The 19,477-nt window shown below is 39.2% G+C and overlaps 1 protein-coding gene across 4 annotated transcripts; it reads right to left on the reverse strand.

Annotated features, from left to right (window-relative positions):
• Positions 1-1,408: 1,408 nt before the first annotated feature.
• On the reverse strand, positions 1,409-11,272 carry LOC105040628 (E3 ubiquitin-protein ligase GW2). 4 transcript variants are annotated; one of them, XM_010917240.4, is made up of 9 exons: positions 10,885-11,272; positions 10,157-10,678; positions 9,887-9,938; positions 9,734-9,779; positions 9,575-9,656; positions 9,308-9,467; positions 9,096-9,171; positions 5,997-6,063; positions 1,409-2,201 (listed from the first exon to the last, which is right to left on the reverse strand). In XM_010917240.4, the coding sequence occupies exons 2-9, from the start codon at positions 10,346-10,348 to the stop codon at positions 1,644-1,646; spliced, it is 1,233 nt and encodes a 410-aa protein (XP_010915542.1). In that variant the 5' UTR covers positions 10,349-10,678; positions 10,885-11,272; the 3' UTR covers positions 1,409-1,643. The 4 variants fall into 4 exon arrangements, with proteins under 4 accessions (XP_010915542.1, XP_010915545.1, XP_010915541.1 ...); XM_010917243.4 differs by lacking the exon at positions 10,157-10,678; XM_010917239.4 differs by having other exon boundaries at positions 10,157-11,272.
• Positions 11,273-19,477: the final 8,205 nt, after the last annotated feature.

Consider the following 19,477-nt stretch of genomic DNA (forward strand, 5'->3'; position numbering starts at 1 on the left):
TTTCGATTCATATTTATGTATTTTTCTTACTCGAACCAAATTTAATATGCTTCATAATTTTAATGTCTAGATAATATTTAAGTAAATTTTATTCATTCTTTTTTTCAGTTTGGGTGGAGCAAGCTATGCGGAAGAGAAACAATGATTTGCTTCTTTTTTTTTACAAAAAATAATAAAAAAATAAATATTTGTATATCATGACATAATCTATATAACAGATAATATCCGAGACTGCCTACTAGCTCTTTTCGTTAAGTAGCAGTATGCTATTTTTTTTTTTATATGATAAAATTTTAACTTAAGTTTATTTCTTTTTTGGGACTATCAATATTTATTTATCAGATATTTCAACTCATCTTGCTACTAAAGATTAATAATTATTTTTTTAATTAATTGGGTTGCTGTGATTGAATATGATTTTACATAATGATGCCAAATATTGTGCAACTGATTTTTTTTAACTATTCGACATATTGTTTGCTAATGGTTATCATCATATTTACATTATTATTTTAAATTAATTAAATATTTTTAAATTTCAATCTGCTGTGTAGCATGGGTAACTTGCTAGCAATACATGAATCATGAATCATTCATAAACGGTATCAAGGAGAATTACTAGACAAGCAACCCTGACTGATGCTATGAGTTTTTTCCTTCTTTTCAGGAAAACCGCACAAAAGTTTTCTTCATGAACTCTCGTATCATCTAGTGCACTATAAATGTGTTAGGCTACCAATTTATGCAGCAAAATCTGCTCTTAGGCCCTTTGAAATCTGTCACATTGGTCTGATCATAACTAGTTGGGAATTCAGGAACAGTTGGACTAGCGGTAAAGTCTTGGAAAATTTTGTCAAAATTCATAAGAATTCTTGATACTGATGACATGTGGGTCATACAACATGCTAGTTAGACAACAAATGGCCAATCACCAAGCAGCTCCCGCAAAAAAAATTACTCTTACACAACCACTTATGGTCTAATTACACCATGCCCAATGGACAGTTGATGGGTAACCATTCAGGAGGAGCTGAGAGTGCCTTGGAGAGTGCTTGATTGAATGAAATTGAGATCTAAACTGAAAATCGAATTGAATAACTTTCATTCCAGCCACTTAATTAAAAAAATCCTATTCCAATCCGATTCTGGAGTAAAAAGAAAATGACCCAATCTACCTAAAATTCAATCTCTACTCTCCTCTATGAATTCAAATTTTTATTCCGATTCCAATCATAAACCTTTCACGAGATTTGATCATTCTGATTTTCATTTCTGTCCATTCTGATTTCAATTCCAATCATGAACTAAGCACCCTCAGTCTAGTTCCAGACTAATGCTGCTTTGCAGCCTAAATCTGAATCCATTCCAGCTCAAAAAAGAGTTACCATAAGTATCGAGATCAAAGAAAAGATCAAATTATTGCACATTCTATTATTCTTTTATCTATATCTGCTTTCTTTCCTACCATCCATACAAATGTCACATCGATATTTTCTTTCTTCTTTTCCTTTTGACGTATGCATATAAGCAACCAACCTACAATAAAAGAACCATAGAAGCAACAACTATAGATGGAAGAAGGGAAAAAAGAAGAACAATAGGAACCAAACAGATACAGATTCTTGCAACCAAGCCATCAATCATCACAGCCAGGTCAGCCCTTGGGCATTTGTCCTTGCTCGAGCCTCCGCAAGCGAAACAGCCATCGCCAACATCATTTGCTCTTCAAAGCTCTCTGGAAGAAGGTGGTTTGCAGCCATGTTAACACCTTCTGGGAATGATACTGCAGCAGCTCCAGCATCTACCATGACATCAGAGCCGGCATAGCTCGTCCCTGCCTCTGCCACCTCGGACCAATGATCGGTTGAACACTCACCCTCCTCCCTTGGCACGTCTCTCCCACTGTCTGGTGAAACCTCATTCCAGAACCCTGGAGGATTTTTCCCTACTACCCTTGCCATGCCAACAGGCAAGCTGCTTGACTGTTGAAGCATGTCAAAAGACGAAGGACCACCGCTAGCCATGCTGACAGCAGAGTCTCCATTCATGTGCTGATGCTCAGCTAGGGATGCAACCGCACAGGCCAGCCCACCAGGAGATACTTCCATTGGAGCTACAGAAAGGGAGTTGGAGCATTCTTCTATGGATGGTTCAGGCAAAACATTGCCATCACAAGTTGGATTTCCTGGAACTCCTTGCTCCTATTCAAAAATAAATATTAAATCAGATAAAAAGACTGATTGGGGGTCTAGAAAAGATACCAGAGCACAACCTTCCTCACTCTGACAGAATAATTGTTTTTTCAGCTTGGAAGCATTTGAAACAAAAGTAATCCATCATGTCATGACATGTTTTACTATCGAAGGAACACCCAGGATGTTCCAGATGAATAAACCATAGCAAGCAATGAGGCTTATGTTCTGCTATGCCAGATATTTCCACGAGGCCAAGTCTGAACACCTAATTTCACCCAATGCTGCGCAGCTTCATCAAGATAATCTAGCTAATGAATGGTCGGTGCAATTGAATGAGCAGGTAAACTTCAAAAACTTTGAAGTGCATTCAAACTTTACTTTCTATTATCAGCTGATGCTATCCTACATCTAAAAATACAGGTGACTGTCTCGAAAGGTTTGTTAGCACAGTCAGATTATGGCAGCACAAATCCAAGCACTTCAGTCATCATCATTTTTAGTGCTAAAACTAAACATGTTTGAGCTAATAAGTTTAGCCAAGTGACAGCTGAAGGCAAGCATCCCTGAATACTTGGTGCCTATCATTCCAAGGATTCAGGATAACAAGTCTTGAATTTTGTGTCCTCAGTGGCAGCAATTTCTTTTATTAAAAAGGAAAAAGGTAATGATCAGGTGATATTGTGAAAATACCTGTAAACTGCCCAACCAGGAGCATTTCCCACAAGTTTATGAGAAAGAGGTAAACAAAAACCACCAACAGTTTGTAAATTGTAAAAATAGTAGTGAAATCATCCCAATTCAAACAACAAAAAAAGATCCAATGGATCATTATTTAATGTTACAGTGCCATATCAGACAAAGTAAACATAGGCTTCAAGGTCACTAAAGTTGGCATGTGAATTTTATTTTGATAATAGAACTGGTCACAAGCCTCTTTTTCTGGCTCCACTACTGCTACTGAATACTGATTTTCTCTTTCTTCTGCTCTTAATTCTTTTCCAACTAATGCTGTCTTCTCTTTCTTTGCACTGATTGTATATCAGCTATCTACTAATAAACAGGCCAGAGATCAGAGCAGCTATTTTGACCTAACGGCAGAAAGGAAACTTCAAGGTGCTAAGAAATTCAGATTCAAACTCACATCTGAACCCGTTTCTGCTAATTTGAATCTTTTAGTCACTTGACTCCTTGGAAGCTACTTCAAGATTACATACATAATAAAAAATGCCCTTGAACTACCAAGTATGTACTTATGAAGACCCAACCTTCCTACAAACAGGGAGATAATATCTAAAAATGACTACAAAACCCAGTTATCAACCCTTATTTAAGAGATATTAGCTGGATGTTCGAAGGCCCTCCTTACATCTCATATTTCAGATAACAATAGCTTATCAGATCTCAGCTTTTCTACCTGATTTTAGTGAAACTTAGAGAGGATTAGATGTGAAACTCCCAAACTGGTTGTTTTTAAGAAGTGTGTAACATAATATATGGATTTGAGGGATTATCAATATAATTGGATTATGCAATAGACATAAATGCCTTTGAAACAATAGTTTCTCATTCCTTTCATGTATTTGAATGACCATGAAATGGAGCACAATTAGCTTGGCATTGAAGGTGACATGATAAACATTTCCATAGCTCCTTTTCCAGATCCATCATCATCCCTCCCTATGTCCAGGTTCCTTGCCTACACTATTAAAGACAAGTTGAATTCAACCCATCCAACCAATTCTGCAACCAAAATACCTGAAGGTTTTGGAATGTAGAGATAATCTTGAGAACATTTCACAATTCACAGACTCTCATTCATGGTCACAAATAGGCATTTGTCAAGCCCTGAAACAGTTTAAGCAACTCAAAAAGCTTAAAACTGCACCTCAAATCTTCAAATACAACTTAGAGGGGCAACTATATGACTGATGAATATGCATCCTCATAGAAAACCAGATGCCTACTTATAACTGCACCAACAGAACATGATCAAATGATATCTATATGCTTGCGAGCAAGAAATAGGGCGACCGTCTAAAACTGATGCCGTGTTGGGTTTGTAGCTTAGGATCAGATTTACCTAAGCTATATATATCACTTACTACGGACCTTGATAACATACAATTTTTACATGTCCTAGATGCAGTCAACAAGCTGCTTCTGAAAAAGTTATGACAGCTTGAAAGTGCCAAAAGAAATAAAGGACGTTTGTGCCATTTTCTGTCTACTTCTCCACTCATAACATTGGTTAAAGTTAAGTTCAAATTTCCAATTCAGATGAAGTCCAGCTTTATAATGGATTAGGTTATGATGGCCCATGGATGTAGAGAAAAGGCCACACTTAACACATTTAAAATATTCCTGCTACCTGCGGCCCGCCTCTTTTTTTCTCTTGGTGGGTGGGTGGATGGAGGTGATTTCTATCAATTGTGGCTTGCAAATTTGATTGTCCTAGATCATGTTCATCACACAGAGGTTTCCCTTCATCAAATGTGAAACGCTTTTCAGATCTAAACGAAAATTTTTAGATCTGATATCCATTTCAAGTTGCAACTTGTAGTTGAGACAATTCTTCAGATCATTTCTAGAGCAAAACAAACCCATAAGGACAGTAAACAGAATATTAAATTTACAAAAACGATGGGAAAAGACACAAGTGTACTTCAAAACATTCATGCCGCGCAATGTAATTACCATCTAAAATGAAAAGTATGATATTGGTTAATAAAGTTGTGACAAGCAATGTGTTAATATAAACTATTACAGACAGAAGTTGCATGGTAAAAATTGCATTAAGTTTTACTTGTAATTTTTTCATAATATCTGTCAACTAATCCAGGCATGGACATGGAAATGATAAGAATACAGAATATGATGAACCTGGCTTCTTTGAAGGTTCAAAATATGGATTTTGACATGGGAATCCCATGTGAATTATTGATATGATGCTTTGATTCAGAAAATAAATAGAGAGTTGTTTCTAATATTTCAATAATTTTACAAGCACAGAGCACTTTCGGTTCATAAGTGATTTCACTGGATAATCATCTCAAAGAAGACCTTCTATGCAAAATCAAACCATTTAGAGTATATGACAGACTTCGCAGTCCATTAACATGAATAGGCATATCATGCACTGATAAATAACCAAAACTTTTTCAACATTACTTACCAATGATTTAAGAAAAGTGACAATATCATTTTTCCCATTTATTTCCATCCAAAGTTTAATGCAGTATCCATGGTAATTTTGATTTATCCTCAGACAATCACTAATGCAACATAAAGTAAATGAGATACTTTGCAACCAAAGAATTATACAAAACATCTCTCTTCAGTCACTATTTAAGCACTGAAGAATGATTCAGCTAGAAGGAGCATTTAAAATTCCACCAAAAGTTTTCAAAAGAATGTAATCATAAAAGGATTTTAAAAAGAAGAGAGAGAGAGAGAGGGAGAGAGATCAAAAGGTGTAACATCACCAACACAGCAAAATAACTATTTATGAACAAACAAAGATGGGAAAAGCAATAGCAAACAATAGCAACGTTATCATCAAGCAATAGTATCAGTACAAGATCCATAAGCACTTCACACATAGGTCACAGAATTGTGAACTCATAAACTATTTAACAGATTAATTTTGTTGGCATTGTAGGATAAACTAATTACACCAATTTAAAATTTGAGAATAATTTGAGACTTCTTCATTGTTTCAGAAAATACAATGCTGTATTATGATATTATAAATAGCTCAAAGTTACAAGGAAAAATATGTGTGTGTGTGTTATATTGCATCACCTGAATAGAAAGCCAAATTGCTTCCATAACCATGATGTCCTCAAGATCCAGGTCAAAATTGCCATCCCTGCATTTTTTTGAAGTTCTTAAGTCAACACAAGAAGGCTAAAAGATCAGAATATACCTAAGTCATTAGACCATATGATAACAAGGGTGCAACCACCAAAAGTTAAAGAACTATGGAAAGACATAGATAGCTTTCTATTGTAGCTATTGACTAAGGTATAATACACTGCAGCAGTATAATAGATGAAACCGACCAGGTATCTACGGAATGCAAAGGCATGCATACAAAGATCTTTTTATGAGAGCACAGAACGGCAAAAGTGAATACTGACCCTAATCCATACCAGAAACAGCAAGAGACAGTTGGCAGGCTCAAGATACATTACAAGAACTCCATTGGCAAGAGACACTTAAGCTGCAGTTCATTTCTAGGTAACCAAAAAGTGGCTAATGTTGCTCCATATCAAATAACACAAGTGACACAACCGTGGTGATCAGAACTAAAAATGGGTGCCAAAGTAATATGGGAAGTACAAAGAAAACGACTGTTGAATCAAAAATGTGATGTGGGAAACCCAAAAGGCCAAAATGCGCTAGAAATACATGCAAGTTACATCCATTATAGATCATTAAAAGCATAAAAAACAGTAGCACAATAAGGCAGAAACAAGTAGGGCTTCAATGGTCCCCTTCTCATTCATTGTGTCATCCATGCAATGCAATAAACCAAATTTTAAAAATTACATTTAACTTGATAATGTGCTGTTGCAATATGTTAAGTACTACATAGCATGTCCCTTAATTGTAAGAACCAGTGATTCAGGATATTAAGATTGGTCAAATGTTCCAATTGCATATAATGGAAATCCTGTTTTTCCATTTATTGGGGAAATGGATTCTTTCCAGAAGGAACAGATTGAGATTCTTGAGAAAGTTTCTCAGGAAAAGCCGAAGAGTTGAAAACAAGTTTCATGAAATCAGGCATACAAATTTTATAAAAGAAGCGCCTAAAGGACATTATGTTTGCATTAAGAACATGAAATGTTATCTAGAAACAAATAATGGCTGATGTAGTCTTGGATTAATCCAATCATGACATGTAATCTATCAGACAACTATTACTATATGGCTAAGCTGTCACTCTTCTGCCCACCTCAAAATTGTAGCATGTAAGAAACACAGACATGAACCAAATGAACCAATGTCAAATTCTAGGCATTGTCACTCTCCCAGCACCAAAGTATAACCACTTGTAAAAGAAGTTAGCTTATATAGTCCTTTCTTGGTATGTTCCTGGTTTTTTATTTATTTGATTTTATTATTAATAAACCATATTGCAACAGATTAATTGGCTCTCTACTGTAAAGTATGATCAGCCAGAACTTTCATATCAAAAATACATATTCAGCTGAAATGGAGAAGCCATCACCATTTTCTTCATAGGAAATAATGTGTATATAAAAGAATATTGTACATTTTATTTAATAAGACCTGGTTGAATTGTGATGACAAATCTCAGACCTGGTCAGAATGGTGCATAAGTATAGAAGGCCTAGCAATCTTGGAGGCAAAGAGAGAAAGATGGAAAGAAGCCGTTGAAGAAGTTTGGTCCAATAGAACATCTGCTTTAAATCAAGTTCACAGGTCTGTGAGAGATTAGTGCAAGTTGACAATATTTATCTAAAATCCATTTATCACAAATTTCCATGTGCATCTATTCTTGATGTTTAAAATCACAATCCTCATTTACAATTAACTTGTATCAAAGAAAATAATTTCTAGTGGAAAAGGAAGCATGTTGGTAGCTAAGGGAACAAGGGGTAATGCAGCAAAACAAATACCAAAAGCAAGATTGAATGGGGATCAATCAATGATGATATCATAATGGTTCACCATATCAAGGAATTTAAGAGTGGTTCAAGAATGGGACCATAAGCTAACAGGGTCCCTTTCAAAAACACCTCTACAAAAAGGTTTCTTACATGTAGGGAGCATTTTAAAAATAAAAAATTCTCAAACTAATGCAGTTAAAAAAAGCACAGAGATTTGTTTTGAAATTAAGAAAAATAAACAAGGAAGAACTCAACCAAGAATTTGACATCACACTTCTTCTAGAATTGAGCACCTACTAGAGTTTTACCCACTAAAGATGTGAAATGATAAAGCCTCAGCAACGAGCAAGTAGTAGTAAAACTACAGACTCTCATAAGAGAGGGAGATTATTAATTACTTAATAATCCGACATTCAGCTAGGAATGCAAGTCTTAGGGCTCCAGAAAAGAACCAACCCTACGAGCAATTTGAATAATTGATTCATTTCTATTTTGTAAGAATGCTATTATACAAGATGTCCATCTTAAAAGATGCACATATGTGATTGAATCATTTAGTAACTGAAACTTCCTTTCACTTTGTCAGCAGCAAGACTTATAGCTAAGCTCAACAGAGGCAGAACAACAATGGACTTCCCTTGAGGCAAGAACTGTTGGCTTGCATGATTAATTTGTTAGCTACGACCCATTTGAAACAAACAAATGTTACTATAGCTCGATGCAAGTGAGGATTCAGTTGCACAAACATCTTCGGAGGGAGCAATGAAAGATTAGCCAACGGATATAGACCAGTTTGTAATAAGAGACACCGAGAATAGGTTACACCATTACCATTTTAAGCAAAAAGGGAGAAGAATTATTCAAGGCATCTAAACATGCAGAGTCAACATGTAGACTACAAGGAAAGGAGCCAAGTTTTGACATACAGAAGTCTTCATCCGTAAGGCAGCAAATATTAAAAAAAAAAAATTATTGACCGACAGGATAAATAAGTTGTTTGCATTTGCAATCGCAAAATCAATACTAGATGGTTGTTTAGAATATGCAATTCTCAGATACCAAAATATAGATGCCAGAACATGAAATGCAAAATTAGAAGAATCATCATTGTTATAATGTAATGGTTCCATCACCTCTTCAAAAATCAGACAATAGTGAAACCATACATTGATCAAATGACAGTTCTCACCAGACAATCAACCACCCAATACTATAAATTATAGAAAATTCAAAACAAGAATGAAATTGCATCATATCATACCGATTCTGCCTCGAGTGTGAAGGCCTTCTGCTTTCTGGTGCAGAACATGAGGGTAGAGATGAAACAGACTCATTGCCTAGCATTGTGCATGCAAAGGATGGCACAGTAAAGTAATTCAAACAACATCAACTAATTATTTACATTTACAGGTAACTAAACAAAAGCAAGACAATAAAGGATAAATCAAGCCAGGTGCATAATGCAGTGAAGACCTGAAAGTGAGGTACTACATGTATCCTGATCTTCCACCTCTGCTGGAGTGATTATTCTGCTTGACGAACTTACATCCTTTCTCTTCTTCATTCTTTCTGCTTCATCCTGAAGTTCTTGCTGCCGCATCCTTATTTGTGCTTCTATTACCCGCTGCTCTTCCTGCACCAAAACAGAAATCCAAATGATTCAGTCCAGTCCCAGCAACAACAACGGTATATTCATGCCAATGAAGACAGAAGACTGGTGAATAATTGTACAAAACTTACCATTTGTTCCATGCCCTTTTCCTCTTTTGTTTTCATCCCCCGATATTCGACAGCATAGTTTGAAGTTTTACAAAAGGGGCACCTTATTAGTTAAGGAATAATCATTTTTCACAATTCCTACCAGAAAACTCAGAAATCAGAACAAGAGACAAAGGATACTGTGTAGGTCGAGTAGAATGAGGTGGTTTCATCTGAAGAAAACACTCTGCAAATAGCGTCAAGATCCAAGTCAAGGTGAAAAATTAAATACGACAAAATAATCCCAAAAAGTAGTACTACGACATCAAAGCTGGATAGCCACGTGGACAGTACCCGTGCATATGCCTTTCATGCAACACCTCGAACGATTGAGGCTCGGATAATACTATAAACATTAAAAAGATAATATTAACCGTTATTACGATATCACAAATGCAATCCTGCAGCAAAAGTTAACTTTTAATGCCCTGGACAAAAACAAAAACAAAGAAAGAAAGAAATGGCATCCACTGCTGACTTGATCGAGATTTCCTAGAACTACAAATCTTTAAAGTAAATGATCCCGAAGGCGGATACCAAAAAGAGCACAGGAAGGGTTCAGACCAGAAAGCAGATGGGACACTCCTCGAGATCCATGGCGAATTCCTCGTCCCCAGGGTAGCAAGGCGCCAGCTTGGAGTCAAGAATGAGCTTCCTGAGCTTCTTGTGATCAATGTCCTTGTGCTGGTACAGGCCCTGCGGCCTCGTGTACTTCTCATCCACCGCTAGCCTTCTCTTACCTATCTTATTCCCCATAAAACTCGCGAACAACCAGGGAGATCGAACGAAGAAGGAAAAAAAACTATAAAAGAAAGCTTTTTCCCCCTTAGTCCTCAATTTCTCCCACCAGCATCGCGATAAGAGGATATAGTTCGACAAAAACACACCAAGAAATCTGATATTCTAATTTTCCTCACAGATCACACTAATAGCCACCCTTATCCAAGCCTCCCTCCACCTCCACGAATCGAATCAAACCATCCGATACCACCAACCCTAGTCCCTACTCCAGATCATTGCATGCAGCTCTTCCACGCCTCCGTTCTCTCCCAAGAAATGAATCGCCGTTACCAGGGCCCCTAAATTCTGAAAATCATAAAAGAACACCAATATCCGATATCAATAAACCCTAAATCCCTTCTCACCCGCCATCAACAACCATCAAAGCCATTCAATGACCTCGCAACAATCGATCAAATTTATGCCCAATGAATCAAGAAACAAGCCCACCGTCACTTCCTCTATAAATATCTCTTCCGCGGACAGATAAAGATCGGGAAGTGGGGCGGTACCTTGGAGTCGGTGAGGAGGAGAGAGCCAGAGGTCCGGTGGGAGCACGCTCCCGTACAAAAGTGCTGGGAAGCACGAGAAAGATCGGGGAATGATTGGGAGACGGTGAGCGAGAGAGGCCGAGACAGAGATTTGCAGAACTTTATCCGTTCTCAGAACCGGACAGCCTTTCTTTTGCCCTTTTCTCTCACACACACATGGTTATATCCTACCCCCAGTGTTACAGCTCGGTGATACACCGGACTAATGATATATCATCACATAAGCATTCCTCTTCCCCTACCTATTTGAAGCAGGGACTTTGGGAGGGGGAAGGGTGGGGGAAGGCATCCCCCACTTTCTCCTCCTCCGTCTCCACTCTCGTTCCCTCCTCGCATAATCGATAGGAAAAAAGGGCGACAAAGAGCCCTCCCCTTTATTCCTCCAATCTCTTATATTTTTTATCGTAGATTGGATCTAGTCCTTCGTGCAGGATTAGTCTAAACTATAAATATTTTTAATCAGGCTCCAGACCTGATCTATTCAAATTTTGATATTTTCTATACCTAAACGTACGCGATGATGAACTCTAATCCAGAGTCAAAGCTCTCGATCTTCTTGTCCACCGACGTCAAGAGGGTGTCTGATTAAGAAGAGTTGAGATTTGAAATTGAAATAGATGATCCCTATTTCAATCATTTAATTAGCAGAGGTCCGATTCTGAGATGGAATGAAAATAACCTAGTCTACGAAAATTTAATCCCTACTCTCCCCTGTGATTTAATTTTTTATTCTGATTTCGATTTCAATTATGGTCCCAATCACAAACTAAACACTTTGAGGGATTTGACCATTCCGATTCTGATTTCAATTCATTCCGATTTCCATTCGGATTCCAATTGCAAACCAAACACCCCCCCAACTTCATTGATGTAGACCACCATCAATGGTAGCTGATAATGATGGGGTCATCATCCATATTTTCTCCTCCAATAGGTCCAAGTTCTCCATCCAAATAAACTTCTACCGTATCATAGGATCATTCAAGACAATTCTTGAAAAGATAAAAATATTTTGCTAGAGATAAGACATTAGCGACGATGCTCGATGAAAAGTTTCATCCTCTCAAGAGAGGCGGGCTGAGTGCTTGATTAAGATTTTATTTACTCGAGAAAGATAGTACACTCAATCAAATCTACTTCCTTCTTCCTTATATTGAGGTGACCAGAATGTCTACATAGCCACATGTCATTGTCTTGATATATCATTGAGCTAATATATCAGATATACGATATTGTTGTAGACCATTACTTTGACCTCGGCCGAACATATCCTCAAGTATGACCAAGATAAGTAAGGGTCACTTATGGCTGACTTGGAGGAGTCAAAGAGCGTGTTCCTAGGCTCGGCATATTGTCTCCATCCGACGAGATCATCATTTTAGAAAAATAACCTACTCGCGACTGCAAAAATGGCAAATAAGGAAGTCCTATTATGCCCTAAATAGCAACTATCGATTGGCTCCATATCGCATATGCAGAAATGCAATCCCCATTAGCACGATCCATATGCACTTTTCAAGAACGATCAATCTCCTAGCGTGTACGACTCTTATTCTTTCTCTATAAATAAAAAGGAAAAAAAGATCCCAGATAAATTATCGCAAAGCCTCAAGATACTTTTTTTTTTGCTATCCTCCAATTCCCAATTGACTTGAGCATCGAGGGTCCCCACCCAAAAATATTTTGGTAAGAGACTTTTTATCGGTCCAACTCTAATATCCAAAGTCGTCTACTTCAGCACCTCATCTTTAGCCAGTGACCTTTCCTCTTCATCTTCTTTCAAGGAGTCCACCATCCAGCTTTCATCCGAAGAGACCAGCTCGGACCTCTTTGACCTGAGATTTGGTAGCAACAGATATAATTTCTCCTCTTTTTCTCTCTCTCTAATCTTTAAGTCTCTATTATGTATCTTCCTCCTCCTTGTATTTCTTTCTTAATTTTTTATATTTTTTTCTCTACATCACTCTTGTTTTTTCTTAAATTTTTTATCGGTTCTTTTTTTGCAATTGAAACCCAATCTTATTGGATATTATATATAACAATATATTTTACGCCTTATATATGAAGAAGGCAAGTCAAATTAAACTTATTCTTATTTGCAAAATGGATCTTGGATTAAGTTTCCTTTGACATACAGCTCACAAACATTTTCTTCAATATCCGGTGGGATCATTTGTAATTTAAGAGACAAAATTATTGCTATTCTCTAAAAGAGATCACCTCGATCGATTCACTACGTCCCCCACCTATGGTTCACCACACCGACGAGCTCTCCTCGACCCTGGCTAAGCTCCACAAATCCAACATCTCCAGTGAGAACCCCATTGACAGGCATGACAATGCTCTCTTGTCCATTGCCACCCTGGTGACCACCCTCTCTTTTGCCGTTAAACGATAACCACTCAGATGACACGGTCTTGTAAGAGATCATGAGGGAGACAGAGATGGTTTCGAAGCTGGCGTGGGATGAGACGGTGGTTACGAGGAAGAAGATGTGGCACTACTGCTGGGGGATAAGAGGTCACGAGGGAAGTTTGAGGCTTTGAGTTTAGACATAGCGAGCCAATGAGTCGAGGTCAAAGTGACGACCTGGGTGCTATCGTCATGGATGTCTCGCGGATGATGAGGGACAGGGTGGCCGTTAAGCACGAAGCCGCTGTTGGTGCTGTTGGGAGAGTAAGTCATTTTTCCGATCAATATGGCTCGATCCATGGACAAGGAGGCAACTCACTATATGTTTTGACAACCACCCAAAGGAAGAACATAGAGAATAGAAAACCCCAAAGTGATCTCGACCTAGAAAGAAATACCATCTTGGAGAGCAATCGACCTCAAGCTCAATCCAGGGGCGGCTCAACATCTTTGGAGGCCTAAAGCTAAAAATAAAGGCGGGATCAGAGAGGACCTTCTTCCGGGCTCCGACTTTCGAGAAACGAAGGCGGACCGGCGGGCCGCAGGCCCGGCGCACAACCGGGGTGGAGGGGGAGTGTCGAAAAACAAAAAAAAATGAAGAAACTTACCGGTGGAGGTCGGGGGGTGGACCGCCGCCAGGGAGGGGCCTTCTTCGGTTCTTTCGGGCTCTGGCTTTCGAGAAACGAAGGCAGACCGGCGGCCCGCCGGCCCGCTGGCCGCTGTCGCCGTCGGAGAAGAAGCGGAGAGCCTCCTCGAGGCGCTTGAGGACGGAGAGGTAGCCGGGGAGCCGGGGAGGTCGGCGTCGGGGTCGGAGAGGAGGGGCCGCAGCAGCCGCTCGAGGCCGTGGACGGCGTCATTGCGTCAAACACCTTGAGAACGGCGGCAGCGGGGCTGACGGCGCGGTCGATATGGCCGCCGACGGCAGCGAGGGCGTCGCGGTGGGCGCGGATCGGGCGGACGGAGGCCTCGAGGGAGGGGAGGCGCTGGTGGATCTCGTCGAGGCGGGGGCCGACGCGGGCCAGCGCTGCCGAGTGCCGACAGGCGGCCGGAGGCGGAGCTGCGGTCCCGCGGAGACATGGAGGCGGAGCCGCGGAGCGCCGGAGGCCTGGAGGGTGGCTCAGGCGGGACCAGGACGTCGGAGGCGGAGGCGGGGGGCCTCCTGGGGGTGGGGGCCTAAGGCAAGGGCTTCGGTGGCCTTACCCTTCAGCCGCCCCTGGCTCAAACACTAACCGACCACAGGATCGACGGATCAGAAGGATCCATTGACTTCGGATTTAGTTAAGGTCCTGCCGCGACATTATACTGACCAGATACCAATAACCCCCATCTTCTCGATGATAAGACCCGGATTCTAAAGGATGGATTGCAGAGAACGAATCTTAAGTTAAAATCCTATCAAGGCCTCTATGAGCACCAACAACATCATCAGGAGTCTCTCGTCTCCTTGACATGGAGATTTGGATACATCTGGACAAAGAACGATATCGCATTGAAGAGCTGGCTTGTTAACAGTACACAACTAATCAGCCTCGGTAAACACTGATTACTGATTTGCTCGGTGAACAGTCGAAGCTGATTGCGCATATGAAAATCTCAACGTCGTTTTACTTAATCACATGCACGTGGGCTTAACCAATATATGTAATTCTTGTGAATAACGTGCATAACTCTTGCTCGTATATGACCCGAGTAATAGGAGCCCCACTATCTTTAATGGATGTAGATTTTCTGGAGCCCTTATCAAGCTCAGTGGTAACAAATAGCTACTCTCTCCCTATATAAAGAAGAGGGCAAAAGAGACCATTGGGATAGTATTTTTTTCATTCTCCACATATTTTCTCTCTACTCTGTTATTTGCTGAAGTTCTGACTGACTTAAACATTGAAGGATCTCTCATCCGAAATTCTTTGATGAATAGATTTTTTCACTGATTCTCTTAGGAGCGTCCCATCTCCAACAAAAGTCTTCTCCATGTCGAAAGGCAACTGATCTCCATCTCAGTACAAGACCGAGCCCAAGCATCGCAAGAATTGGAGACTCTCGATGACAGATGCCATTCTTGATGGAGACGGCTTTCTTATGGTGGTAATAAAAGATGAAAGGGATGAGATTGTTGAGGTTGATTAAGGTCTAGAAGAGGGAGATGCAGGAGCTTTTTGGTGAGATAGTGCGATCATTTTTCTACGACGATGAAGGCGTCGATGAAGATAGTAAAGAGCTAGCCTAGGAGTGATTATATTAGCTGAAGGAGCTAGCATAAAGAACATAAGCCGAGTAGTCCACAAGGAGCATGAGGTGGGGGCCAAGGAAGTATAGATGCTGCGACCAAGGACGCGGAAGATGGCATCGGTAGTACAGCGGGCGGGGTTGGCATTGTTGGGAACTTCATGGTCAAAGCCGCTTACAAGTTGCATGGCTCACACACTCTCCCCAACTTTTATGCTTTGATCAAGAGTTTGGGGAAAAAAAGAAAATATTAATAAGAAGAGAAAAGAAAGGAAGTATATTTTTTCCTTTTGATTGGAAGTTTAAAGAAAGAAAAAAAAAATTATTTCTTTCCTTCTTAATTGGAAGTAAAGAAGAAAGGAAAAGAAAGGAAATATTATAATTTTTTTATTATTATACCCTTGAAAGGAATCCAATAAATCCACGAAAAGAACCAAAAAAAAAGATCTTATTTTTTTTATTTTTTTTATTTTTTTAATTTTTATTATTTTTTTTCCATCCATAGGAGTTCAATCGGATGGAAGATTTAGATGGGAGGCTTGAAATAAGTCCTAGAATTAAAATATAATATTAATTTTGATCTTCATTATTAAAGAGGTAAGATGAAAATTATAAAAGATTCACTAACTCTCAATTCTTTTCTCTCTAATTTCGCTCGATTTAGAAGAGAAAAAAGTTACAGATTTGAGAGGATTTATATTTCCTCCGTTTCTCCTTTTTTCTTTCCTTTTCCTTCATAAAAATGCTCCCAACCAAGAGAAAGTTAATACTTTTTCTCTCATTCTTTTCTTCTCTCTTATTCTTCTCTCCCAACCAAGGCATTAGTCCAAGGCTTGCGGTGATGGCTTGAAGTCAACTCAGCTCGGCAGACTACTATAGACTCTTGGGCTATCGAGTCTCTGACTCTTATTTTATTGATCATGAACCAATGAGATTCGGTGTAGGAAAAATAAGAAGCAAAGAAAAAAAAAATAAATGTCTTTTTGGATTCAGGCTAAGTTGCCATTTAGAGGTGTTGTGGATTTGTACCTCGACTTAGACTGTAACATCTTCGGTTCTGACCAAGCTATAGGAGATAGGTACCGGTAGATATATAGATGTGATAGAGATGAAGACCACTGGACGCACCCCGTCAATAGTGGTTCTCGACTCCTCGACTTTGGACAATCTATTTTAGATCGTCCTCTATTGATCTGCTCCAGATTGCTTGAGACCAATATGCACCCTATGGCCTCCATGATCTCGACTATAGATGATCTACTATAGCTCGCACATTGCTGACCTATCTCAAACAACTTAAAATCGAATGCCTGCTCCACGGATTTCAAAACCTTGACACAGGATGACCTATTATAGTTCGTCCAAGGCCAAGCTGGACTCATAAGATCCGTCTCTCCTTTAAATTGAAAAAGTTCAGATAGAATGAAATTTCTCCACAATCGAGTCTTCCGTAAAAAAAAATATTTTATCCGAATCAATCTGTACGACAAATCTAGAAATTACCAGAACTCCGAGACAGATACGACTCCAACTCTTCTCTTATAAATAAAGGCTCCGATACCCTCTAAGGTACGCAATCGACTCTTCACTCTCTCTTCTCATTGTTGTCCATCTCCTAACTTGAGCGTCGGAGGATCTTCATCGGAGAACACCATCGATGATGACTTTTTTGTAGATATTCGGACGAAGCTCCAACGACGGTTTTCATCTTGACCACATCTATCTTGATGACTGACCTCAAGCAGAGAGATTAGGAGCAACAAGAGAGAATTGGATTGTTGTATAGGGGAAGATAATAAGAACACTAGAAACATGAACGACCCCTAGTTGAGAGTATTCGGGGATAGAACGGTCATCTCCTATCCTTGATTAATTTAGCTAGGAGCAAGGTTATTGTGACGGATGGTAGGCCAGTAGGTGTATCATTTTGTAAATAAGAATTGGTTTATCTAGTTTGATTTGTAAATAGATATGAAGAATGGTGTCATATATATAATGCTTAAAAATATTGAACGTAAAAAATAAATGGAATTATTTTTTTTATCCAGTATATTAGTGTGGTTGTACACTTGTGCTGCACCCATGGTGGTCCGGCCTCCCGGTCCCTCCTTCGCCCGTCTCGTGTGATGCGGCCACCTCTCATCCGTGATGTTACATTATTAAAGCGGGCGAACAGAGAGGAGGAGATATCAGAGTATCCCGTGAGGAGTGAGGGAAGCTGGGCGCCTGATTTTGCTGCAGCTGCGATACTGACACCGGTGATGCCGTATTCCGTGGGCCACGGTGAGCCCTCGGTTTCCAACTCCCGAGGGTCCACGTCGTTGATTTGGCCGGTGGTTTCGGACTGTTGAAATGAGCTCGCCTGGTCGTCAAAAAAAAAGAAAAAAAGAAAAGAAAAACAAAAAAAGCTACAATTTGCTACTTGTTTAAATAATTAAAAAATAATAAAACTCCAAGAATAATCTAGATAAATGCAGAACGCGATGCAAACACCACCTCACCACTTATTATTTCCGAAAAAATATTTTAAAAATATTATTATTTTTCTTTCAAGATAGATAATATGGCAGCTATAAAAACTCACGACTCTAAGTATTAAACTAATGGTCCTCCCTTACACTCTTTCTTCTCCCATGGATCTGAAGCCATAATTGGCATAATAGATGAATTGAATATAATTTTTTTAGAAAAATTATTGGTTCTATAACATGTATTTTATCTCATTCAATAAAAAGTCAGCATATCATTCATTAGTTTGATTAAAAATTTTGAATGAAAAAATATAAATTATTAATATTTATATTATTTTTAATAAGAAAAAATTTCATTTTTTGGGGATATATTGACATGATGATTTAAAGTATACATGATAAAATGCTTGTAAGCAATAATTTCTCATTTCTCTTAACAAATTTTCAAGGTCTTAACGGCAATCACAGTAGTTAGATCATAGCTGCAGTGTTGCTCTCCCACGAGCAGGAATGCCGCTGACAAAAAGAATCCAACGGCATACCGCCTCTATCCTTTCAAAGGAAGAGTGCAAGCGTGACAAATCACTACTAATGGAAATTGAGTTGTGCATGCAACAGTGGCTGAAGAAGCACGCAAGCAACAACAATTACTTTAGATACAAGGCAGAATTAGTGTTAACGCGCGTCGAGATTAAATTTTATGTCGCATGAAGAGAATAAAATTTTCTTTAAAAAAGAAAGAGAGAACAGAAATCCTTGGCATGGAACATGATAATCAAAGATGCACCCTTGGAATAGAACATGATAACAAATTATGCACATATGATCCAAGAGCATGATAATGGCAGTTGCTGCATATTGCCATATGGAACAAAACAGAAAAAAAAAAGGATAATGGAACAAAACAGAAAAAAAGGGGTAATGGCAGTTTGATCTGCATGCATGTTGAACATTGTTCAGACTGCTCCATGTAAAGAACCTAGCAATTATTAGAATAAGTAGAAATAGACCAGGAAAATTAAGAATATATATAGTACTTCTCGGCCCCTTTTTTTTTTTTTTTCTTTTTTGAACCCCGTGGGAAGAGGTGGGGGGGGGGGGGGGGGGGGGGGGTGGGTTTGTTGTGTGGGGAGGAATGTACTTCTTGGTAATTAAGATCACTGGGGAGTGCTAACTAATGACCTGGATGGCTTGGTGGGGTTTAATCCCCTCCCCGCAAGGGGGTGGGATGGGGGTTGTTGTCGAGATTACTGAACAACTTACAAGATTGGAAGCTCAACCTCCTGTAGAACATATGTTTGTATATTCCTTAGCATATGCTAAAGCATATACATACCCCTCAAAATTTCAAAGGTGTGAGATCAAAATAATAATACCCCGCCATGAATCAAGACTAGCTAGCTCAAGGCATGCATTCTGCAGATCAGACAAGTAGAAGAATTAGT

Source organism: Elaeis guineensis, chromosome 3 (assembly GCF_000442705.2).
Source record: "Elaeis guineensis isolate ETL-2024a chromosome 3, EG11, whole genome shotgun sequence".
In the NCBI taxonomy this organism is placed as follows: domain Eukaryota; kingdom Viridiplantae; phylum Streptophyta; class Magnoliopsida; order Arecales; family Arecaceae; genus Elaeis; species Elaeis guineensis.